Source organism: Dermacentor silvarum, chromosome 8 (genome assembly GCF_013339745.2).
Source record: "Dermacentor silvarum isolate Dsil-2018 chromosome 8, BIME_Dsil_1.4, whole genome shotgun sequence".
In the NCBI taxonomy this organism is placed as follows: Eukaryota; Metazoa; Arthropoda; class Arachnida; order Ixodida; family Ixodidae; genus Dermacentor; species Dermacentor silvarum.
In genome coordinates, this window is record NC_051161.1 from 44,022,231 (window position 1) to 44,048,709 (window position 26,479).

At 44.9% G+C, this 26,479-nt stretch overlaps 2 protein-coding genes across 8 annotated transcripts in view; both read right to left on the reverse strand.

The window, feature by feature from the left end:
• LOC119461111 (adenosine 3'-phospho 5'-phosphosulfate transporter 2-like) overlaps window positions 1-2,061 on the reverse strand; it is a 28,970-nt gene extending 26,909 nt beyond the window's left edge. For all 4 annotated transcript variants that reach the window (XR_007468176.1, XM_049671747.1, XM_049671746.1 and 1 more), the window contains exons 1-3: window positions 1,435-2,061; window positions 1,253-1,374; window positions 1,004-1,158 (exon numbers count right to left, since the gene is read on the reverse strand). Coding sequence is in view for 3 of the 4 variants with exons in the window: in XM_049671747.1 (XP_049527704.1) it covers window positions 1,004-1,158; window positions 1,253-1,374; window positions 1,435-1,596 (439 nt within the window). In the remaining variant the exon portion in view is untranslated. The remainder of the gene's footprint in view (window positions 1-1,003; window positions 1,159-1,252; window positions 1,375-1,434) is intronic.
• Window positions 2,062-5,108: 3,047 nt separating this feature from the next.
• Window positions 5,109-26,479, reverse strand: part of LOC119461113 (melanoma-associated antigen C1-like) — a 42,317-nt gene continuing 20,946 nt past the window's right edge. For all 4 annotated transcript variants that reach the window (XM_037722302.2, XM_037722303.2, XM_049671748.1 and 1 more), the window contains exons 12-16: window positions 17,835-18,831; window positions 16,271-16,671; window positions 11,097-11,665; window positions 5,530-5,562; window positions 5,109-5,445 (exon numbers count right to left, since the gene is read on the reverse strand). In XM_037722302.2, coding sequence (XP_037578230.1) covers window positions 5,389-5,445; window positions 5,530-5,562; window positions 11,097-11,665; window positions 16,271-16,671; window positions 17,835-18,831 — 2,057 coding nt within the window. In that variant the 3' untranslated portion in view covers window positions 5,109-5,388. The remainder of the gene's footprint in view (window positions 5,446-5,529; window positions 5,563-11,096; window positions 11,666-16,270; window positions 16,672-17,834; window positions 18,832-26,479) is intronic.

A 26,479-nucleotide genomic window follows, 5' to 3' on the forward strand; every position in this document is an offset into this window, starting at 1 on the left:
AGCACATTCTACTTCTTGAGCTTGATTATTCTCGGAAGTGGACATTGTACAAGAAATTAAAGTGAACAGTTGACTAACAAATGATTTAGTTTACAGCACATTAACTCTTAAACGAATTAGTTTACAGCACATATTGCAATTTATTAATTGTAGCAAGTGACTTCGAAAGTCATATCCACTTGGAATGAATTCTAAGAATGACTACACCTTTGAAATATGCCTTCCCAAAGTTTGTGACAGAATGCATTGATGTAGTCATTTTTCAGCTTCTATAATCTATGTACAAAACGACATTTTGTTAAAAAAGTGGAACAATGCATGTTTACGACAAGTTTGCCAGTGCTTAACTCATGACCAGTGCTAGTTTCAAAATTCGTCCCAAGTTCCTTATGAAATCACTGGCTTAAATTCGTGTATAATGTGTGCACTAAAGTAATTAGTTAAAAGTTGATTAGTGAAATTTTGTTAATTAGTCAATTTACGCATTTTGATTTCCAGTGTAAATACTGTCCACCTCTTCGAACAATACTCAATGAGTAGATTTGTGTATATATATGGAACGTTGATATATTTTTTCTGTTAACGAAAAGAAAGCTAAAACACCCGGTATATACGTGACGGCTAATATTCTGCCCTTACATAAAGAGCAGAGACAGCTTAGATAAATTTGTGGTTAACGAATACATGTTCCAATTTACGTGAAAAGGAAATAGGAAAGCAAATTAAAACCAGCTTGTCATGGCAAGCCGCTCATATAATTGTAACACAAACACGGTAGAAACAGACGTCATAGCTGAATGCACATGCAAATTATGGTCGCCGAAAAAAACAAGAACACCACGATGCATGCACCGTTCTCTTATTCTTGGACCCAAATTAACAAGCGTCATAGCAAAGTACCGGCCGATAAATCCCACAGACAGGGAGCTGCGGACATCTCAGTTTCGGTTTCGTAAGCAAGCGTCACCATCAGCCATGCGAAACCAGCGAGGCAGCATTTTACCTTGGATGAGTACGCCACCCAGGAGCACCGGGATTAGTTTGCAGCACTTAAATAGAACCTGGGTCGGGTAGTTTAGATAACCCAGGGCTGCATTAGAGAGGCCGATGGTGCCCACCGTCAGCACAGATAGTAATAGGTGAGTTTGTAGGGGCGCTCTGAAAACGGCGAAGACATGCCCGGTGAATAGAACGCTGCGCTGAAGCGCGATACGGGTGAAAAAAAAAAGAAACGGTGTCGTGAATGGCTTACGTGCGGCCGCTCTCCTTCCGTATTTTCCGCTCGACGAACGAAAAGATGCTGTACAGCACGAACTGGACAAACGTCAGGTAGAAGCCGTACGGCTTGAATCCTTCGACGTGAAACATGAGTTCCTACAAAAGAGGGAAAGCGATCGACCCGGCAATCCAAGACGCGTCGATGCGATAGCTTACCTGCGTGTATCCGTAACCCAAGAATACGGTCATGATGCCAGCCGCGCAAATGACAAACTGTGTGCATTTGGAAAATGAGTCCAAGCCTAGGCAGCACAGTATGACATGCTTACGGGGAAACTTCACGTTGCACGTACGCTCTGTGGTAGCAACGGGCGCCATTTTCTAATGCGTCCGTGGCGCGCGGTTTCGGAGCCGTGACGGCAGTCTTTGCTCACAGGAGACTGGCGCTGACGCTACTTAAATCTTGCGCTCACAACATGACGGGTACTGAAACACAGCTGCTACATATGCAATTATTTTAGTTGTTAATTGCCTCTAACGTATGGCATTATTTCAGTTGTTTTCTTGGCATTACTAATCGTATTCATTTAATACTTCCATCCGAATCTTGGGCAATCCTAATGGGTATGAGCCATAATTAAGCAGAGAGCAAACAAACAATTGTTATCAAGTGATCAAATACGAGGTTTTGTAGCGTTGATCTTTACCATGTGATGTGGCGCCACTTATTTCCCTAACCGCCGTCAGTTAGCCCATAACCATGAGCGAATAAAAATATAAAGTACACCGGAGAACGATATCCAGAATTATGAAACTGTGTGATATCGCACATACACACATCGTACGTACGTGGCCATGAGCACACACGTACCGTGTCCATGATCCACCTGTCGTCATGGCCGTAAGGGCCTGCGTAGCATGGAGGTAAAAATACATGGAGGTAAATAGGTAAAAATTAGTTTTTTTCCTTCCTCCATGCTGCGTAGTAAAGCTTATTCTCTCCCTCTCTTTTTCCTCACGCAACTCCTAAAGTGTTTCACACAAAAAATTGAGGGGGGGGGGGGGGGGGGGGGGAGATAACGGCGCTCCGTTTTAACTCGTGCACCATTCAAATTGCTCCCTTGTTTTCATCCTCCCTGTCACACTACGATAAGCAATGCCTTGAAAATTAAACATTTCATACTTTCGTAGATGCCATACATGCATGAAAAATCTTGATCAGGCATCACAGATTACATAAATTTGTTTGTGTGGTAGCGCATTATCAAGTTTTCAGGCACGGATAACCCATTAGGACAGCTCTTTGCTGAAAAGAAAATGATGCCCAAACTAACATTGCCATATTTGACTTCCTTAATAAAATTTGTGCTAATGAGGCTGTTCATATCAGCCTGAACAATATCACAGCTGACAAAAAAAAAAAAAAAAAAAAAATGTCGCAGTTTTACCCGAAATGCGCGAAGCATCAATTGCGATAGCAAATTATGTAGTTAGTATCAGCTGTATTAGTTAGCATAATATAGTAGTTTTATCAGCTGTACAAACTTGGACATGCAGCAGCACCAGCAACGCACAGAACTGTTGTCGACGCCGTCGCCGTTTTGCCCGCGTTCGCACCGAACGCGCGCGGCGTTGGTGACTGTTGCCAGGGCCTCTGGGGGCGGCTCAGAGGTTTTCGACGAGATCAGAACGGGAAACTCGTCGAGCAGCGTCGGTAGTCTTCACCACCTTCTCGCCTCGCAACGTTTTTATATAAATACGCGTTTGGTGCCGCAGCTAAACGTCGCCTCCCCTTCCTCCCGTCCCCCCACGGCCTTTCGCGCGACGGAAAAAGTCGCGTTTGCTCTCTATATACGGTGATTCAGGGAGCACGGCGCAGGGAGCACGGCGCAGAACTCACGTTTGCTCTTCGACGTGCATTTGCTCCCCGTGAAAGCGCGCGGCCCTCGCGCCCTTTCACTTGCACATACAGCGTCCGGAGCGCGGCGACGGTTTCATTGCCGTTGACGTCATACGGAACCTCACGGCGACGGCAAATCCGCTTTGTAGTGTCCATATAATTGCGATCGCAATAAAAGAAACAGAACTTTTGCTATAACACCTTTACTGCTTATGGTACAACATTTCAAGTGCTGTCCCCTTCAATATAGTAGTCCCCTATACTGGCAATGCACTCTTCCCATCTTTTCTTCCATTTTGGAAAGCCTCATGGAACGCACTTTCTGAAATGGCAGGTCTCTTCTCGCATTGTCCTGGATCTCCTCTACAGTTTGGAAACAACATCTTTTCAAGGTGGTTTTCAGCTTGGGGAATAGAAAAAAGTCTGCTGGGGCTAGGTCAGGAGAATATGGTGGGTGGGGCACAACAGGAGTGTGGTGTTTCGCTAAGTAGCTGCGGACAAGGAGTGACGCGAGAGCCGGGACATTGTCATGATGCAACATCAAAGCCCGATTTTCCCACAATTCAGGCCTGTTACTGCGCACAGAATCTCTCAAATGTGCTAGGATTCCCTGGTAAACTTTTTTGTTTACCGTCTGACCATGTGGCACAAATTCCTGATGGACAATGCTTTTGCAGTAAAAAAATACAACCAACATCCCTTCATTTTTGACCGATTCATGTGTGCTTTATTGGACGAGGAGAACCTTTGACCACCCAACTGCGATGACTGCACTTTCGTTTCAACATCATAGCCATAAACCCATGTCTCATCGCCTGTTATGATGTTCTTAAGAAAGTTTTGCATCCATCCATCGTCATTGGCAGCAGTGAGCAGTTCCTGGCTGATTTCAACACGGGTCTGCTCTGTTTGTCAGTCAACAAACGCGGCACGAATTTTGCACTGACAAGACGCATCCCAAGTTTGTCACTCAAAATTTCATGACCGTGATCCTACGCTGATACCCACTTCATCAGCAACTTCTCGAACAGTCAAACGACGATTTGCACGAATCACAGCTCGAACTCTCTCGACGTGGTCATCCTCTGTGAATGTGGAAGGTCGTCCAGGCTTGGGATTGTCACTGACCGACATTCTTCCGTCTTCAAAACGCTTGAACCAATCATAGCAGTGCGTGCGACTCAAACAGTCCTTCCCGTATGCTTGGCTAAGCAAGTGAAATGTCTCTGTGAAACTTTTCCCAAGTTTGTAGCAGAATTTCACAAACACACGCTGTTCTTCCAATTCCTTCATTGTCACTTTGGCACCAATCCGAAGAATAGCTTGTTCATGTGCTCACTTCAGCGGCTGTAGCTCGCCAACTAACGGTCAGAGCGAAACGCGGCAAATGGCGGTTTGTCGTCTAAACTTGGCGCTACATGCGCTCAGTAGCCGCAGCGCACTCTCTCTGCTGGTTCAAAAGTTCGGTTTCTTTTTGAACACATCTCGTATGTTGGCCAGACTGGACACTGCATAAATGAGCGCTTGAGAGCATGAGCAATCTTTACCGACAGGAACTGGCTTGCATTTAGCACAATACTAAAATGCTCAAGTGTCAACCTCTTTTCAAAGATACTGTGATATTGAAAACCAGTAAAACCACTGCCCAAGAATTATCTGAAACATGACTTACATGATCACTCGGACAAGAATGCATAAGTGTTACTTCTATTGCTCTGTACAACACTGAATTTAGTTTTTTTAGAATCCTTTGTATAATTTGCTCTCTTGATCCGTCTGTCATGATGGCTTCTCTGCACACGTTCCTTAACTCTGTTTTCTTACAAATAGGGGTGCAATGTAGCGCCTTGTCTTGTTTCCTTTCTTGTGTCGTCATGCTTGCGCTAAAATTTATTGTGTATCCCAACAGACGTTCCTTTTTGAGCGAATGATGAGATGACAAAGCAGCCCTAGTGTGTAAACTAAATAAATGACAACAGACATGATCAAAACATGTGAAACCTTGCATTTATTAAATCCAAATGACAACCTGGACACAACCCGTATGAACATATAATGCCAGTGTCCTGTGAAAAATGTCAGTTAATTATATATATATATATATAACTATATGCTAAAAACTTCCCATTGACGAAGTTGGTCAATATATACAATGTAAGAGATATACAGATAATTCATTATGATGAATGATGGTTTATGTACAATGACCTGTACAAGGCTAGCACACAGGTATGCAGTATACAAAATTACATAAAAACAAGGGGCCGTGATCAGCTGTTGTGTATCTTGTCCAGAAACTTGTTCACGTCCATGCTTTTCAAGTATTCCTGGAAATGAGCCAAAAAAATGCCATTTAGGTAATGAAGAGAAAAGTCAAATGCACATTTAAGCAAGAGAATCTGTCTCCTTACCTCGTTTCTTGCCTTTTTTGTTTTCCCTGTGATCTAAAAATAAAAATAAAAATTGTGCAGATTATTCATTTGACAGCTCCAAAAGCATGGCACACAATATTCTAGCATTCTTTGACAAAGATATAAGATGCTTTTGTCTGCAGAAGCAAGACATCTGTACATGATGAAATGCAAGCAGCACATCGCTTAAAGCACACAAAGTCAACTTTTATTCGTTTAAGGGGGGACATGGGCGTCAGAAAAAGCATTTTTGCTATTGACTCTCGACATTAAATTTTCGGCAAATATTCAATCTTGTGTGCCAATTGCAAATATGCAATTAAGTTTTTTCTAGGTCAACTAAAAAAAGTTACAAATTCCTTGTTATAAATTTGGGAGGCAAGTTGCAAAAAATGTACCACAGTAAGAGAGCTAAAATTAAGCCAGTATGTTTTTATGAATGTCAAAAAAATGCGACATTTTAATGTTTGTGTATATTTTAGACAAAGTTATCAAATTCTAATGTTGCAACATTGCAAGTGTGATTTCTGTGGGTCAATTCAACAGGATTTCAAAGTGTTGCCATGCCCTGAAGCACTTTATCATAGTAGTTCTGCAGTCATTGTCTCTCTAGCACTCAGGCGAAAAAATAACTAAGACAATTGAATGAGCTGCACGGAGACAGTGCCACTTCCAAAATTTGTGACTTGCAAAATGTTTTTGAGAAAAAAACAACAACTAATATTAGTGCAAATTTCAAGCTATGTAACTAGGTAGCTTTCTTCTGAAGCAGCATTGAAGGCTCATATTTGGCAGGAAAGCAAGATGGAAAGATGCCCTTTCAAATGACACCAAGTTGGCCTGGCTCTGAACAGTGCTTTTGGAACGACAAATGGCACAAAATGAGTCATTTCCAGCGCTTTCATGGGCAAAACTGAATATTTTCTAGAATAAATACGAGGTGTGTTCAAAAAGAAACCGAACTTTTGCTATAGCATTTTTATTGCTTATTGTAAAACATTTTAAGCACTGTTCCCCTCAAAGTAGTCCCCTCTACTAGCAATGCACTGTTCCCGTCATTTCTTCCATTTTTGGAATGCCTCCTGGAATGCAATTTCAGGGATGGTGCGCAGGTCTCTTTTGGCATTGTCCTGAATCTCCTCTATGGTTTGGAAACGACGTCCTTTCAACGTGGTTTTAAGTTTGGGAAACAGGAAATAGTCTGCGAGTGCTAGGTCCGGAGGATGCGGTGGGTGGGGCACAACGGGAGTGGGATGTTTTACTAAATAGCTGCGGACAAGGAGCGACGTGCGAGCCGGTGCACTGTCATGATGCAACATTGAAGTTTGGTTGTGCCACAATTCAGGCCTTTTACTGCGCACAGAATTCCTCAAATGCCCTAGAATGCACTGGTAGACTTCCTTGTCTACCATCTCACCACGTGGTTCAAATTCCTGATGGACAATGCCTTGGCAGTCAAAAAACACAACCAACATCACCTTGATCTTTGACCGACTCATGCGTGCTTTTTTGGACGAAGAGACTCTTTGCCCACCCACTGCGAAGACTACACCTTCGTTTAAGTATCATAGCCATAAACCCACGTCTCATCGCCTGCTATGATGTTCTTAAGGAGAGACAGAGAAAAAATGATTAAAATAAAGGGACACCGCAGGGTCCATTGTCACTAATCCAGCGAACAGCTTGTGCACGTGCTCACTTCAGCGGCTGTGGCTCGCCAACTAACAGTCAGAACAAAACGCCGCAAATGGCAGTTTGTTGTCTAAACCTGCCACTACGTGCGCTTAGCAGCCACTGCACGCTCCCTCTGCCGGTTGGCGCGCCATTTAAAAACTTTGTTTTCTTTTTGAACACACCTCGTACAGTGTTTCTTTCAACGACAGATCGTTTTGAGCTAGTTTTTTGCAAGCAGGTGTGCCTTGATACTCAGATTAATAAAAATGAAGAAAAAAAATTAATTTGTTTTTCTTCTACAAGACCCACGTCCCCTGTTAAGTGCCATGCCCAAGTTAAGCTGTGCGAAAAATTCTGCTCACTGCCAAGATAATGTGCTATCTTGAAATCCCCAGTGTCTGCCATGAACATCCACTGCCAGGACATGGATATTCTAAGGATGTGGCAAATATGTCCTGCGGATGTCCCTCACACAATCCTTTGGCTGCGTTTTCCGTGTCCAGCAGACATCCCTTGCATTTCCGCAAGGGAGATGTTGGGGACGTGCTGTATGAACATTACGGACATGTCAAGGCCTTTTGCGCAGTGTTTGCTATAATGTCTGTTACATTCGCAGCACACACTGTGAGAGAGATGCAATGGACAGAGTGCCCACGCATCATGAACAGATACACAGCACACGCATGCGTGCAGAAGTGTAATATACTCGTTATTCTTCATGGCCTTCTGCCAAGCACAAGTAGTGTATTAAACTAATTGAAGTTTTCAAAGTAAATTGCGTCGGAAAATTCGCAAAGCGCGACATGGACACGAGCCGCAGACATTATAGCTTCGAATTGTAATTCGAATTTATGAAAAAACATCATTCTCTTATGACGAAACTCCAAGGCAAAGCTTTTTGGAGGATAATCTATTCATGTGTAAGCAGAAAAAGGTCAATGTGCAATATACTTCAGATGTCTGTGATGGGATGTCGGAAAATGGATGTCTGCTGGATGTCTTATTTGTCTCCGAAATGGTGTGTGGACATTGGGACATGATTTGGGTGCCCTACGGACAAAGTGCTTTCACTGTGAGGCCACCTGTACAAAAGGTGGCTAAATGAAAATTTCATGGCAGCATTTATTTGTATGCGGCAGGTGCCATGGGAAGACTTACGAGTCGGTGTTGCTCAGATGGTGCACTTCTCTCAGTAGTGACCGAGCAGACTGTCACAAGAAACCCATGCAGCTTCTGAGAGGCCGTGAAATTCAAGAACTTCTTGTGAATTTTGGTTCAGAGGACTCCAATGATAAAAATACCCACACTTAAATTTTTGCTTAGTAAAAAAACTAGTTGCCTAAATAAACTTATCCATTAGAATAATTGATTTTTAATTGAATATAATAATAAAGAAAATTTGTGTTATGTTCAGCAACATATCGCCAATAAGTTCAATTTGAATTTAAAGGTTGGCTAACACATTACTTTGACGGAAATTGAACTTGATTCACCTTAGAGAAATCTCAGCCACACAGCGAGGCAGAAATGTATGAAATACCCGTCACTGAAAGGGTGACAAGTGTTTCAAAGACTTAAATGCAAACTTCAATGCATGCTCCAGAATTTAGTAATTTTGTAGTTTAGTAAAAAATAAAAAAAAAGGCTTGATGCATACTTTTGAATTTCTAGTCTTATTTCATCCTACCATCCTACCAACACTTACCAATGAACTCTTGTCTTACAACTGGAAATGTGCGTTACTTATGTTCATATTTCATGAAGCCGTAGCCACAACACATACTATGATATACCAAACTGTAGCTTAATCTTAGGTCTTTTGAATGGAAGAAAAGCATATAAGTAATCACTCAAATTTGCTAACTCTTTTTTGATGTGAAAGCTCGAACAAGCACCTAAAAAAGTAGGAACAGGAAGAATAATATGTTATTTTACTGCAAAGAATGGAGAAAGAAAAGAAAAATCCTTATGTATACAAGATATGTCGGTGGAAAAACAGCGCGGAATAAACACGGACAAGGGAGGAACACAGGACAAGCACTGACCTGTGTTTCTCCCTTGTCCATGTTTATCTCACGCTGTTTTTTCACCAATGAATTCGTACCAACTAGCTTGCAATCATACCCTTTTAAGACAAAATATGTGCCTTTCCCATGGTTTTCAATCAAGTTTCAAAATTAATGTACACCTTGCCAAGAGCACGCCTCCGTAATGTGAAAAGCCATCATTCCGTAAATATGAGGAAAAGCCATACATCAACAATTGTGTAGAAAGCCTCTGTGCTGGCTCACTGCAGCAAGCTTCTGGGGTTTTTTAATGCATTTTTACATCATTGAAGCAATGACTGTTGGGGCAGGAACCTTTTTCGTTTATTGACCCGACAGTCATTGAAACTGACTGTGTTCTTTTGTTCGAGCCGGAACTCCAAATGACTGGAAACATTTCTTGTAATACATTGTACATATGATATGGAAAACACTGGAGGAAAATGAAATTCCACATGCTGCTAATGGAAAATAGGAATCAAAACAATGTGCAGTTCAAAGCAAGTGCCGGTGTTTTAGGTATCATTAAAGCAGCGTAACTGTTGGCACGCAAAAACGGCGCAAACCACCAAATATTGCTAAGCCTTTACTGCTGCTGTCAATTAAAGATTATGTACCCAAGTGACCCATACGTGCACAGTTGCGCTGTTTGTGTCAGGATTGTAAAAGGTACTGGAGACCAATTTATACAGCGACTCCTGTCAAAGCTCTAATTTCCGAGACTCCTAAATCTGCCAAACATTAGCAATGCCTTTAGTTCACACATTGCGTGGCACAGCTTGCAGAAGAAAGCAACTGTTTGTCAGATTAAATTGGCAGATTTCTTCTAGCATGACAAGAAAATAGCAATTCTAACATTTTTTGCCATGACAGAAATAAATTATCATAAGGTTGCATACAGTAAAGTTTTATCTACAGTACATGCAACTGTAGATGATTGAATTTCTGTGCTATCTTGAACTACAAAAAAAAAAAAAATGTGATTAATTGTAAGATCCAACAAACTCGTTACTCCCAACACTAGCTACCTTGGCAGTGCTATTACATGACAGAAATGCACCTTCTATAAGAATACACCATATAGATACTCAAGCTCATGGCATAATAGGTACAGACTGGCCATGAGACATAAATGGTGTCTCCTTTGGGAATCTTCTGTTCATCAGCCACCAATGTTTTCAATTTGTATGTATGTCAGCTAGCTACTTGTGCCAAGTACATTTTAATAAATTTGGAACACTTCAGTTCAGCTATGAATATTTCTCTGGTTATGCCGTTTCATTGTCAGCCAATGTGTTTTCTGCTCTCTGACAAAGCGACCTTGTTGAATGTAGTAATAAGGTTTTGGTTCAACTCTTGCTTATGATAAACCTCCCTATATTGCTGGCTTTCTGCAGGACTCCCGGAGGTCCTCTGACCAGACTCAGAGACACAAACTAAGCCCTGTTTAACATGCTAAGATTCTGCAATGCAAATGACTGATGAGTGAAGCTGCGCACGCTTTCACAAGAGGTTTGCATCATATGTTCTACTTCGAGTTTCCAGTGCCACAACAACTGCCGCTCATCCTAGTGAAGCATGCATGCACGTAAGCAGCGTGCACGTCACACCATGCTGCCACACTGCCATTGTTTAGACGCAGCACTGCTGTGAAAAATTTCAGAAAGTGCGAACTCTGCTGAAACCACCACAGGTGCTGTGCCCAACCAATTTAACTGGTACCCTATTTCCGAAATCACAGACAATTTGTAATGCAGTAAACACGCTTAACATAAGCAAAGTAAAACACTGATTACCACTTCTGTTTGCAAACTGAAACTGATGGTACCATTATATGCTTTTACTTACGTGCGGTGTCCCTTTCCTCTTTTTATTCGATGAACCAAGGCCGGAACTACTCTCCGTGCTGTTTCTCAACACTCGGTTCATGGCACCAGTCAGGCTAGTCCGAATAGACTCAATCGTCTTGACAAGGTGTTCGCTAGAAGCCTCGTTAGAGTCACCCTCACTAGTGTTCTGCGCACGTTCGCTAGAAGCACCACCAAAGTCTAACACCCTCACGTGATTCCGTGATGTCATGCACTTGGAGGCTACGGCGACTAGAGACTTCAACTGGGGACTCTTTTCATTTGATGCTGCTGAGGTGGCATTCAAGCGAGGTGAGACATGTGGTGGAGTCTGTGGCTTGGTAGTTGTGTGCTGCTGTCTGCAAGCATCAAGGGAGCTTGCTGCGGTCGTGGATGGCTGCGACACGGTGTCATTGCTTCGGTTTGTGATCCCTTGTGTCGGAACTGAGCATTTCAGCTGGCCCTTTTGACTGCCTTGTAGCAATGTGCTGTGCTTCGCTAGGTCCTTTGCACGCTTTGCATTCCTTAAACGGTTGCCCACTACAAAGCTGTGCTTGGTAGTTTCCAATTCTGAAATCGGGGAAGCAAACAAAAGAAAGGGACAACAGCATATATCAATCTTGCTCACATGTATGACACTTCAAGAAACAATGAGCAAAGAATAAAATAAGCAAAGTCGATACCAATTTTCACACTCCCCCTATGACTAAAATATTTTTGCGCGAACTTTACTAGCAGATGCTTGCACGTGTAGCAGAAATATCCACAAACGTTTTCAGACCGTTTGATACCCAAGTGCAAAATCTGCGCACTTGTTACAAAAGTTGACAATGGGCCAGGTCTACTGGGTGTTTCATATCAAGGCACACCAAATTTTTAAAAATCACCAGTGGCCTCCAGCACAAATCTACTCATTGAGCTGGATTATTCAGAGGCAGACATTACTTACACTAGAAATAAAATGCTTAACTAATTAACACAATTTCACTAACCAACTAATTAGATTAGTGCACGTGTTCAACGCACGAATTGAAGCCAGTGATTTCACAAGGCACATTCACTTGGAGAGAATCTTGAAACTACCACTAGTTTTAAGAATAGCGCAGTCAAACTTATGGTAAAATTGCACTATTATTCCGCTTCCTTTTTTAACAAATAGCCTTTTCATGCACTGAAGCGCAAAAATGACTGCAGCGTCAATGCATTTCGTTGCAAACATCTTGCTATGTACCATGCCTCCTTCGAGTTAGGGCATGTACTATTAAACTGCTCCAAAACTGATGTGCGCAGTTAGGAATTAAATTAAAATAAATTGTAGGGTTTAACCTCGCGAAACATCACAGTGGGTTATGACTTTATGAGGGATGTTGCGATGAAGGGCTCCGGATTAATTTTGACCACCTGGGGTTCTTTAACATGCACCTAAATCGAAGTACACGGGCGTACACGGGCGTTACAGCCACCACAACAGAAATCGAACTGGTCACCTCATGCTCAGAAGCAGAGCACCACAGTCATTGATCAGTGCCACCATGATGGGTTCTTTCAACTTTAAAGGTACCTTAAAATGATTCTGACAATTTTGTACAAACGTACGGAGCATTAAGTGATGTACTTAAGCGTAAAGCGTGTAATTTATTATAAGGTTTTGAAAATGTGCATCGCTACCGATTGCAGCGGCGCCACTCCCCTGAGTTTTCAGCTGCCCCCTCCAAATTGACGTCAGTTGGGGGAACTACCCGATTGGCTACCGAGGCCGCATCATCAATAATTTTTTCCAACTTTATAGGAAGAGAATACACAACGACAATTTATCACTACACTCAAGCACTTCCGGCCCACAGCAAGTGTTGTCTGCTTGTGTTACAACATTCTCCATGCTGACGTGAGCTGCGTGGTCAGAGTTGATCTCGAGCTTTCTTTGCGCGAGCAGCATGAATTGCCGTTGTTGCTGCGACATCGTGTCCCTCTGCAAGGCAACATGCGAGCGGAGTGGCTGTGCGGCATCGAGCTGTCAGTATCCGATCGGCACCAGCATCTGCGCGTTTGCAGCCATCAATTCATGCTGAATGATTACTACCATAATAGAGAGTTTAGCATGTCTGGTATTTGGGGAAACGCAAGCGCAGGTGGACTGGGCGTTTTACGGGATGAGCGGAGGCGCAAACGTGAACGGCCTGCACGGTGGCTGGTGGCAGAGAGCTCAACCAGACAAACACAGAGCTAATCTAGCAGTAACCAAGTGTCCTAACAGTAACCAAGTACTACTTTGCTGCTGGTGTAAATTTTTGGCAAGAGCGTAATCGTGAACTCGTGTAAAATGTTTTACACTTCGTTACAGCAATATTAGCTTTGTGTTAGGCTGGTTTAAGTTCTGAGTCACCAGGTGGCTAGACTGTGCAGGCCGATCAGGTCGCTCACGTACGTCTATGCTAATGCTCCTTCATGACTGCAGTAGTGGTATGGTGGGGCTTTAGTTTACGCCTCCACCCATCCGTCAAAATGCCCAGCTCGCCTGTGGTTACCGGAATAGCAGACACGCTCGGCGTTGCCACAGAATGCTCGCAAAACACGCTGCTTTGATGGCTCTCGCTTGGGATCGATTGCCAGGTGGCTGGCAGAAAGGTTAGAGAGGTTTCACGTGCTGGCTCCAAGACAACTGGAAGTAGACGACACAATGTTCTATCATGATGCAGAGCCAGTGAAGGCAGAGCTTAGCCCCGATCACTCGGCGAACAAGTTGAGGAGAAAAAGCATGGCGAGGGGAGGGTAACTTGTAATCGTCCGTAGCTCTCTCAATATGAGACACTTCACTTAAATTGTGGCATGAATGTTTTACTGTAGCTATACCCTATGCGCCTACAAAATATGTCAACCATTTCAGGGACTGTTTAAGTATGTGGCGAGCTCAACCCCTAGACAAGTGAGTTAAGCTGGCAAGCCAGCTTCTCAAATCACATGGAGAATACAGACATGCACATACAGACTGTGTTTGCCTGCAGAAGAGTCGGAGCGAAACAGAAGGGAAAGTGTATTGTTGCAAAGAGCACTTCAAAGGCCCAGCACACAATAGCTTTTGTAGCCTCATATGCAAATTGTTGGGCATAATTTTAAGAGACAGGAATACAGTGGTGTGGATTAAAGAGCAAACGGGGGTAGCCGATATTCTAGTTAGCATTATGAGATTTAAAAAAACAAAATGGAGCTGAGCATGCAATGTAATAAAATTCAGAGCGCTTCCACTACTCTGAAGATGGAAGCCAGCAAAGCTGTGACTATGGTGGGTCTGCTGTGGTGAATATTGCCCCCACGGTGAGAATGGGCGTATCGTCATTGGCCATCACTTAAGCGAACATGTCTATCATGAATGTTCAGGTTGAGAAACTCGCGTTGAAAGCTGGCCGTCGCACCGGGGAAGTTGGTGCTAGCATTGCCGAGGCGTGCACCACCACTGTCAGGTTCCTGGAGGGCAAGACGTTTGGCCTCAACATTGCGCTCCCGCAACTTGGTGTCGGCGGCCTCTTTGCCTGACGTTTGGCCTCAACATCGCGCTCCCTCAACTCAAGGTCTGCGGCTCTTCACTGACGTTTCGCCTAGGGTTTCGGAAGCCCTCACGCTAGAATCGGCATGTCGACAACGAGCCCTTTCCCGAGTGCATTCGCAGCGGCGTTGCTCAAACCTGCTACGACACGTCGTCAGTTGCTCATGAATGGCTCATACCCCTTAAGCAATGGCTCATACCTCCGTAAACGCGGCCTCCTCATTAGGACGACAGAAGAGAACTAAAATTCTACGCTGAAATGATTAGCGGCAACGCAGCCAGCTGTGGAAGCAGACGACAACCAACGCAGGAGCAGTAGCACGAGCGCGTGCTCGGCATGAAATCCAACGACACAAGCAGAAACCGAGCGCCGCCAACGAGCCAGCCGCGAAAGACGACGCTCGAGCCAATGCTGCTGATGATAGGTTTTTTTCTACACGCGGACACGATCCTGGGGGAACTAGCCCTTAACAGCTTCGCTGTAATAGGGTGGATAGCCGGTGGTCTATTAGAGTTACAGAATGAGTGCCGAGAGAAGGAAAGCGTAGCTGGGGACGATAGAGAAACTTGGTGGTGTGATGAAATTAGGAAATTTGCAGGCATAAGATGGGGTCAGCTGGCACAGGACAGTAATTTGAGTTCGGTGGGAGAAGCCTTCATCCTACAGTGGACATAAATAGGCTAATGATGATGCAAACTGCTAATATTTCGGTACCACACATCTGACCCATCAATGTGGCACTACGCAGTAGTAGTAGACATGTAGTAGAATCATAGGCAATCCATTACTACATTTCACACTCACAATTAACTGCAGCAGCTTGTGCATTATGCTATTCTATGCTAAAACACTGTTCGTATTATGATTGTAATACAGTAGAACGTCGTTGATACAATCCTATAGGGTACAATTTCCTGGCGCCAACATTCGCAATAGAAAACACAAAAAATGACCTGGTAAAGTTAAGCTTTTCTTTTTACCAGTTGATAGGTTCCTGGAAAAAAAAATTTTTTTCAGACTAACATTCAGCACACTGCCTAACTGTGATGGTATGATACGTTTTTCAGCTGCTAGATCTCATGTAAACACGAAAAGGCGCGAGACGCTGCACGATCGAGAGCAGTATTTGCCCACCGCAGTAGCTGAGGTTTTACTGTACGAGATTTTACTGTATATTACTTTAATCTCTGGGTTGTAAAAGTACCCACACTGTATAATATTCATTCGAATACAGTATTTACGAATGCACCACCAATTTTTCTCCTTTCGGTTTCTCTCCCAAAGATGAACATGAGAATGTGCTCTGCTCCTCGGTACAAAGACACCTATCAATACTGTAGTGGCTTTCTCTTTCAAGCGCGTCTTGTACTGTTCCGTCACTTATGCGCTATACTAAGTTATGGTTATCCTTCAATGAGACCAGTGAAGACAAACTTGCACAAAAGCAACATGTTGAATGAGATTGAAACAAAGCAAATAACAAGTTTGTGTCAGGAGTGCTCCCAACAGTGCATGTCATGTGAACTGCTGTTAACAGTCCAAACATGCACCCTGACTCTACAGTACAAACAACTAGAACACGAACTACAACAGTAGTAAGCCTAAAAAAAAAAGGCTTTGAAATGATCCTCACGTTTGAAAGCAGCTGGTGGAGAAGGCTGTGAAGGCAGGGGCTCCCTAGGCTGCAGCAAGGGCAGTCGTTTCTTCGCTACAGGCCTGCTGCTCTGTGCTACAACTGTCGTGCCACCATGCGTGGTTATGAACTGGCAGTTGGAAGAAATCGGGACCGTGGTTGGCACCACAATGTTGAAAGAGCCGAGCGATGACATTCCGCTGACCATCATGTTTGGATAGATGATGTTTGAAATGGTTGACGTTGCCCCACTGGTCAGCAATGAAGGGGATGCAAGTGCCTGCAGTTCGGAGGTGACACCGTTGTTGGTGCACAGCATGACCTGGGTGCACTCCGGCATAATGACTACAGGGCTCTGAGCGTTGCTGGAAGCTGCAGGCAGCGGTGATGGCAGCGCAATGCTGAGGAGAGAGTAAAAAATTTACTGCTTAAAGGCCAACTGCAATGGAAGTTTGCTTTGGCTAAACATGAGTAGTATATACTATTGAAGCAATATTGGCAAAGCTGCACAGGCAGGTAATTGTCTAATTGTCTCACATAATAGCCTTTAAATAGCACCTAAGCAAACAACTCGTGCCCCGGGTGGTTAGCAGATATGATGCCAATAGCAAAATGTGGCCTCTGAAATTTTTAGTGCACCGAGGGTACCACCCAATGTCAGAGGTCATTTCCAGGCGCCGCCTTGTTTCTCAACATTCTAAGTTCTGCATCACTTTTGATGAGTGGTAATGTCAGTGTATTTTTTGAGTTACAGCATCAAAAATGCCTACGTTTTCAAGCTTTTAATGGTGCAAACACTTGTATTCAAACGCAAAACCTTGTGCACAGTCTGTTCTATGTCTATACTATCTGAAACTTCGCTGTCTATGCAGTCAGATATTTCATTGCAGTTGGCCTAAGAACTTCGAGCCCACAAACGTCCTTACAAACTGTCAGTCCCAATCCATCTGAAAGTTTTTCAAATGAAGCTGCTTTGAATCAAGATACAAACACTGCAGCATGACTACAAGTTTAAGTTTCTGCACTACCTATCCAGCTTGGAAGGAGCCTCACAAAATATGGCGATGGAGCTCAATGGTCACTCCATGCCAAAAGTAGTGAAAAGTAGTGAAAGCCTGGCTTTGTACTTTCACAGTACAAAGCCAGGCTTAAACAAGATGTTATGCATCGGAAAATCTGAAATTGTGAAGGAAGTGGGTCTTGACTTGATACGATTACTGTGACAGAAATCAAGCGCAAATATGCAAGCGAAACACGTTCCAAGCCAGTCATGTCAACAGCTAAAGCCTACCTACTAAGACATCATGTGCGTAAGGGAAGATCCAATAAGTTGAAAAGACCCTCATTACTTGCTTCTCACCAATTATGTACCAAGCCATTCCTAGTAGTACTATTCCTAGTAACAAAATGATTTCAATAACATTCTGCACACGAGGAAGTATGCAGCTTCAACAAGAAACAACTTGTGGCTTTTATTGTCACTGCAGTTCACAACTCATAAAAGCACTTCATTTGCTGACGTCAGGCATATGCCACAAATACACTTCAGCAACCTGGCACTGACCTCTCAGTTTGGCAGAGGGCCTGTCGACGCTCTGGTGACAGCACCGAATCAATGACATCCGCCAGCGTCATGCACTGCTTGGGCCTGGGACTGTCGGATGACGCTGGCGGGTCAGGAATGGAGATGCAAGTCACTGTCTGTCCATTTTCAGTGGCCTTTGAAACAACTTTTACAGTGGGCTTGAGCGGCGACAACACAACTTTAGGCAGCAATGCTGAGGACTCCTTCATAAATGACTTCAGTGGCAAGCTCACTGGCACTTTGAAAGGAGATTTCGTAGTTGGCAAGGGTGGCAAGGGCAGCTTAGAAGGCAGCTCTACTGAACATCCCACGGCTGGAGCTTTGTTAGTAGACTTGTTGACTGGTGCCACCTTGGCCATCTGTGGGCTTGTCTTAGGCTTCGCTTGCATGGCCAGTGGCACCTTGTTCTGAGTGCTTCCTAAGTTTCCTGTGCTTTCCATCGAGCCTGTTGTGGCTGTGGAGAGAGGAGGCTGTTGTGGTTGCTTGTTCTGAGCATTAAGTCTCGGAGATCGCCTCGGTGGGGTTGCTGGAGGTGACTTGCTTGGCAACACGTGTGGCGACGCATGTAGTGACACATGTGGTGACACGTGTGGTGACGCGTGTGGTGACGCGTGTGGTGACGCGTGTGGTGACACTTGCGGCGACACGTGTGGTGACACGTGTGGCGACACGTGTGGCGACACGTGTGGTGACACGTGTGGTGACACGTGTGGTGACACTTGCGGCGACTTCTGCGTCGATTTGTGTGGCGACCTGTGTGGTGACCTGTGTGGTGACCTGTGCGGTGGCCTGAGTGGCGACTTATGCGGTGAGGCGAACAAGCTCATTAGTTGGGGTGTTGTGGGCTGTGACTGAGGCCGACGAGAGTGGCATGGTGTCCTGGGACTGCAGTTTCCCTTCCGCTGCCGTGACTTTGAACAGCTCTTGGAGGGTGTGACCAGGACTCCGTGAACCTCGTTCGTTGTGTCAAGCTTATCTGCAAAGACAGAGTTAAAGAGCAAACACAGGGAGGCACTTTTTTAAAGCTCTCATTTCATTTACCTGGAATGTCACAATATTTCTGTGCGTATGTTTTTGATGTCACACTGCTGTGGACAGAGATATCCTCAGCAAATTGAGAAACCAAGGCCAGACTGATAAATAAATAAATAAATAAATAAATAAATAAATAAATAAATAAATAAATAAATCTGCTCTTACTGTATGACAGCAGATTTTGCACTGTGATTCAAAACAAGTGGCTGCATATAATTCGGTGTCCACACTCCTTACATGTTTCTATGAAGAAGCACAAAGCAACTGAAACTACAAGAAGCTTGCTAGGTGGCATTTCACTGTAATAATGAAATGGCTCGTTATGTAACATACTTTCAGAAGTTTAAACATTTAATTTCCTTGCTGTGAAGACTACCTACAGGTGTGGGCTTATGCACAATTCTTGTTTTCAAAACTCCCAGCTGTAAGGCAGAATAATTGCATGCGTGGGGACTAGCACTGGTTGCTGTGCTGGTTTTTGAGAATATCGCTCGCAGGGATATTCTCAAAGCATGCAGTTCACAAGTGGCCCCAAACATCTGCAATGCATTGCGCATTCCTGAAAACACTGCTGATAACACCAGTGACTCCTGAGATATACTGTTCAATGCCAAAACTTCCTCCATTCCAATTTAGACAAACTAATAAGATGCTTGTATTTTTTGCCGAAATCTACCCCTGCGGACTATACACCAGGTGCGAGCTTTAGTCGAGAAGTTAAAGGGACCCTGAAACGATTTTTGGCAGTTTTGTAGAAACGTACTGAGTCGTTAGGGTAGGTCCTTCTGATCATTAAGTGACACATTTAAGCGCTCTGCATAACGTGCATAATTTATTATAAAGATTTAAATATGTGCATTGCTACCGATCACAGCGACGCTGCTCCCAAGTTTTCAGCCGCCCCATCCCCTGCTGCGTAGTGGGCGTGTGTGACATCAGTCGGGCGAGCTATCCGATTGGCTACTCATGTTGCATCACCAGGAATGCTTGAAACATGCCGCTGCATTAAGCTTATCTTTAATAGCATATGTATGCATAGTAATTTGCGTACCCTTAAGGATAACTACACCAAATGTAATAGATCTAGATGTTTCTTCAAACCAGTGGCCCACTTCCACCGGAGAATGCAGATCGTCTGCTACAACTCTGGCAATAGGGCAGCCAATGAGACACGGAGGGTTTCACACATGAAAACAGAAATACAGCCGAACCCACTTATATAAGGATACCGGTTTTAACAATATATTGGTTATAACAATGAGAGCTGCTGCACCATCAACATTTGTATGTTTTCTATGGTGAAATAACCCGCTTACTACAATGCCCCCATGCCGCATTATCTGTTATAACGATGAAGTCTGGCTACTGGTTGTCCTTGCCGAAAGGGAATGGAATGTGAACTCCTTCAAAAAAAAAAAAGAAATGAAAAAAAAAAAAAATACGAAAAGAAATTCTAGCGTTTCATGCCGCTGCGCACTGTTTCCATCCTTCGCATCGCCAGCCTCGTGTGCCTCTATCCAGTCACCCTTCCAGCCCTCCGAACACGAATGGGCTGCGCCCACATCTACGCCGCGCAACCCTCCGAAAGAAGAAAGGACTATGCCAATAGTGCTGGGCTGGCGGAGCGCCGCTAATGTGCGTTAGCGTCCACCGACTGAAGCGGCGGAGTTTGCATCGCCATAGTTATCAGTGAAAATCGTGCGTGAATGATAGCAATGCCGGAACGCTTCGTGCCTATTTGTGCCTTTAAAGCCTTTATTCTTGTGTTTACCACCGCGCATAGCACAGCGTTGGCCATGTGCCTTCATGACTGCGTAGTCGCCATCCACGATCGCGTTGACAGTGGCCGCGATTTCGTCTGCAGCAGTTGCGGCAAACAGTACCTTCGTTTTGACTCGGTACGCGCGTCGACCGCGGCCGCGGCTGCCGCAAACAATAGTTTCGTTTTTACTCGGTGCAAAGCTGTCAAGGATGAAGAGCACCGTCTACATCGCGATGTGCGCGCGGTAGTAAAAAGCGTGTCTCAGAAGAAGACGCGTGCCGCGGACGCGCTGTGAAAGAAGTCAAAAGGCCTCCGCCGCTGCGAGCGCTAATCAGTCACGAGATGATGAGAACTACAGTTTCTGCACTGCTTTTGTGCAAAATAGAAACAGGGTCTTTCTGACTCATTTAATAAATAAAAGTGTGTAGACGTAGAAAGCATTTGTTTATTGTTTTCTTGATACCCTCGATAATTCGACATTCGTTTAATTCTGACATTTTTTTCGGTCCCCTGGAATCCTAATTAACAAGGTTTTACTATAGCAGTGCCATTCTTGCAATGCCGACAGCCCCGACTTGTTACACGTGTTCAGAGCATGCAAGAAGCAGAGTTAAACAGTTAAACAAGTCAACACAATCAGCAGTGAGATGGAGGAATGTCGTGGGGAAGGACATTGGCCTCCCCGCCATTATACTAGTTTTGTCGTGCACAACAGCCCTGCCATCCCCCTATTTTAATTTCTTTCATGCAACCCGGTTATAATGAAATTTTCGTGGCACTTGAATATTTTTATAAGTGGGTTTGACTGTAGTGATGTCTTTTTCGACGGCAGGAACACGAATGGTACCAGTGCTCTAGTATTACGCTCGCTTTGCACTGCAGGCGTGGGCAGGGAACGAACTGCAGCGACTACATGCTGTAGAAAACGCGAGCACTACACGTTAATGGCAACACCAACCTGCTTTGTCAACACAGAGGCCACTCACAGTTTTGAAAGGAAAGGTGCTTTCAGCGGTAACCGGAGGTTCCACATTTGTCAGAGAGCAAAGTTTTGTATATAATTTGACAAGAATGATAGCAGAAAAATATTCTAACAAGCCGAGATCAGGAAAAAAAGTATTGCGAAAACAATAGAACGTGCTTTATGTTTCAAAACATCTGTCAGAAAGCCTCCATCTTCAGTCTAAATGTAATGTAACTAATTTTCGCATGACAGTACTCATAATTCCATGCAATGAAGAAAAAAAAAAGTTTAAATTTGGTGTAGTGGAACAGTCTCCGCCTCCCACACGGAAAGTGTGAGTTCGATTCTCGATAGATGTACTTTGTTACAGTTAAACCTGCTTATAATGAACCTCCATATAACGGATTCCTGGATATAACGAAGTTTTTTTATTCCCCGCCAATACTCCATAGAAGCACATGTATTTGAGACCTCTACATAACAAAGTGGCAGCAGGAGACCCCCTCGAAATAACAAATTCTCGCCGCCGACAACCTGGAGATTTTGCCCCAAATTTTGTCATTTTTGCGCGAGCAGCAACCGGAAGCACCTTCTCCGCCATGACGGAATGCGGTTTAACTTCTCAGACTGACACAAAGACCTTGAGAAACACTGTGGTGAATGGCGCTGAATTAATTGAGGCCATCTGATGTTCAATGTGCATCCAAAGCACAGTGCATGAGGAATGCAGCTCCTGTGACTGCAAATTAAACCACTGACTTTGTGCTCAGCAGCTCAATGCCATAGCCACTCAATCACGATGGTAAAGCAACAGGCTTCTCAAAAGAGTACTGACCCAAACAAAACTTTCGTCTCATTTTATTTTTTTTATTGGATAGCTATTGACTCACTTATACTATGGAGCCTCACTTCCTCGAGAATGCACCAAATAATTATGTTACCTTTTAATGAGACCAGTTCAAAATGTGCTGCAAGTGGAGCGCAGCTTTGGCCGTAAAAAGGAGGCTACGTATTCACGTGAACGAAAACTGCTGTCGCAGTCTAGTTTTACCGAACACCACTGATGCATACACATGCTGCCGAAAGCCGAGTCCATTCAGCACTTGATGGGACGACCGGGAAATACCGTTTCCCCTGGGTTTCCAAGAGAAGCACGCAATTAGAAGGGCCAATTGGGCAGCTTTTGGCAACATGTTCGCTGCATGGTCTTCAATCACTGCACTGGGCTGACTGGTGCACTCTTGAGTTGGTTGTGATACCCTTGTGACCACCACCTCTGCTTTCGGTGACGTGAACAGTCTCCTTTTCTACAATTGAAATCACGGCGTACTTGGTGAACATATTGAATACAGCTCTATTACTAATAATGTAACCGCTTACAGTGCAGAACGGGATATAATGTGTTCATTCCTTACTCCCGTTTATCTTCCTATAGAACTCAATGTACACGCATACCGCTTATAGTGTAGTCGCGCGAGGTGAAATACCAGTCAAATGCGGTTGCCGTCAAATCCTGCATACAAGCAAGGCAGCGAGCGCGCTTCTCAACGAGATGTGCCAGCCAAGGGGAGAGTGATGACGTCAATATTGATAAGGAGGAGATGCGGAGCAAGCGAACATACAAGGAATGGTGGGGGCTAAAAAAATTTTCAAATGTATAAATAAAAGGAGCACCATGCTGGCTCAGTGTGCAGAGGTTGCCAGGCGATGGAGAAGCCTATTGCTCTGGCTGCGTGTTAGTGGCGTGCAGTCTGCACCGAATGCATGCGCACTGTTGCTCTCTGGTTCATCAGTTTGAGTGCAGAAAGTAAATACAGTCGTCAACTGATCTTTTTGGACACTGATGGCTTCGCAAAAATGTCTGAATTATTGGGCAGGCCAGGAGGAAAAAAAAAAAGAGAATTTTGATGGTAACATGAATTTATTGTTTTTCACAACTCCAGCACCGGGGGAAAAAGTGGTCAAGGCCGCGAATGCGTTTTGCATTCGCCCGTCACAACACACGTCATTGCAAAATGTAGATATCGCGCATGCAACCTTGACTCTGCGTCGCTGTCAGTTTAACTGTGTTCTGCAAATTCACTATTATCAATTCGGAACATTGTCCACATGCGAGCTTTCGCCGTCCTTACCAGTACATGCACATACAAAACATTGCTATACCCGTTCATGGTAGTTGCCAGCTGATCGCCTGCGAACCTCACTTCACGTGCGCTGCGGTCAGTGCGGCCTATGCACGTGATCTCGCACCAGATCAACGGGTATTCGTCTACGGCAGGGGTTCTCAAGCACATTCATTCCAGGGAACCCTGCTAAGCTCCATAAAGTTCCAAGGAACACCCCCTCAAATTAACTGAATTAAAATGTCCTAATTAACCAAATGTTGAATTATCAAGGGTATCAAGAAAACAATAAACAAATGCTGAACTACGTCAAGACACGTTTATTAACTCAATGAATCAGCAAATCTTGTTTATATTTAGCACAAGACCAGTGCGGAAGCTGAAATTTTCGTCATCTCATGACTGATTAGCGCTAGCAGCGGCAAAGGCCTCGTGACATCCTTCACTGCGCGTGTCTTCATCTGAGACGCACTTTGCACCAACGCGTGCACATCCCGAATATTTTTTCGCCAGTCAGTTGCTCGCCAACAAATTGCCCGTCCATCGCGATGTAGCCGGTGTTTTTCATCTTCAACAGCTTTGCACTGAGTCAAAGAGAAACTACTGCTTGCCGCAACCGCTGCTGACGAAACTGCAGCCGATATCGATGCGATCATGGACAGCGACCTTGCGGTTCAGAAGGCAGGCGGCCGACGCACACACCAAGTCAAAACGAAACTACCGTTCACTGCAAGAAGTGCGGATGAAACCGCAGTCGTTATCGGCGCTACCATGGATGGCAACTACATAGTTGTGAAGGCACGCAGCCGATGCGCGCCGAATGAAAACGAAACTACTATTTGGCGCAACCGCTATGGACGAAACTGCGGTGGTTATCGACGCGATCATAGATGGTGACTATGCACTTATGAAGGCACGCGGCTAGCCGCCAACGCTCTGTTACGCGCGGCGATAAACGCCAGAATAAAGTCTTTAAGGGTGCAATTAGGCACGAAGCGCTCCAGCATTGCTATCAATCACGTGCCACATATGATTGCCGCTGGGGACCATGGCGATGCGGACTGCGCCGCTTCGTTTCGGTTGGAAGCTAGCGCTGTTCTTGCTCTTTTGCGGTGCGCACTTGCGGTGCTCCGCGCATTTTTTTGTAACAGCGAAGCTGTTAAAGCAGGAGGAGAAACGTCTGAAGTTTGCAGAAAACTCTGCGCCGTTGCCTAGCAACAACCAAGCCACAGCTGTGCACCACCTGGCCCACCCTCACCTAGCAGCGCACGTGCTGAAGGAGTAGCAAAGATGTCACTTCACGTTGCCTAGTAACCGCCGGTGCAGGTGCGTGCTCACTTTGCCCGACACAGACACGGCTCCACCGAGCACCCGCCAGCTGCGCGCTACTGCGCATGCGCCTTGACGTCATCCCGGCGTGTCGTCTGTTGTGCCCCGCCCGTACACTGTGCATAGCTTTCACCCCACTTCCCCTACGTGTGCTAGGACTGCAAGTGCTTCGCGAGGCATTCCCCAATGCCACGGACCACGAGGAAATGCTTATACACTTCGTATAACTTAGCATCACTTTGTATAGCCACAACCAGCTAGGAACCGATCAGCTCCGCTGTGTCTTTAGCCTTGCGCCACTAGTGCAAGCTTCCCCGAATATTTTTTTCATGTTTATTTTTTTCCTCCAATATATACGTCAGTGCGCACTCTCTCGGCACTTACCCTATCTACAAATAGGATAAATGCGCATGGTGTAAGTTATGGCCTCCAAGATTTAGGCGCGAAAGTTTAGGCAGCGCTGCCAGTTTTCGGAGGTTGGGTGGCTACAAGCTGCTTGAATATTTATTGCGCAGTTCGCGTGTTGCTGTTACACACTCTGATGTGCTTTTTGACACTCGGGCATGGGTAATGGAGGTTCTTTGGATCGAGCGCACCTTATGCCCACCGTTTTAGCCACGTGTCGAGCGAGGGACCAGGGAAAATTAATCAGTGGCTCGCGTAACCCTGAGCAGGGGCTTGTGGAACCCCTAGGTTCCTCGGAACCCACTTTGAGAACCCATGGTCTATGGGTATGAACATATATTAAGGGCAAGCTTCCAGCGACGGCACGCTGCCCAACACCTCCGTTGGCTAGGCCTAACCAGTGCCATCTCGTCGGGAATTGGCGGCCAAAATTACGGTTTGGTGCAGAGTAAACGAAATGCGAAAACGGATTGAACTGAACTAGGAAACGGCTAGACAACCTCGCCAACAAAAGTAAGGACCCATCTCGGTCCTATGCTTCGCTTCCTGGACACATGCGACTGCTTGATCTACCGTATTTTCCGGTGTATAAGACGCATTTTTTCCCCCTGAATTTTTTGTTGGTGCGTCTTATAGAATGGTGCGACTTATGTACGTTTTTTCCCCCCCCGGAAAACCTGCCGTCAAAATCGGATTCGATGTTATGGCCACGCGAAGCGCGCTGATTGACTTAACTGCTACGGGTTCTGTGCGTGCTATCTAGGTTCTGGGTTCTTCTTGTGATTGAGTTCCCGAGCGCCGTGCGAGAAGGACGGAGCAGCAACGCAAGCGGCGGCAGGCCGAACGCGAGTTGACCGACCCCGAATTTGTCGCATCTGCAGATTGCTGTCAAGATACGGTGCGCGCCGCTTCGCAAACTACGCAGTTGCTACCAGAGTACAAGCCCCCCCCTCCTTCCCGCTTTCCTCCCTTGTGCGTGATTCGGCTCAACGTCGCAGGCTTTCAC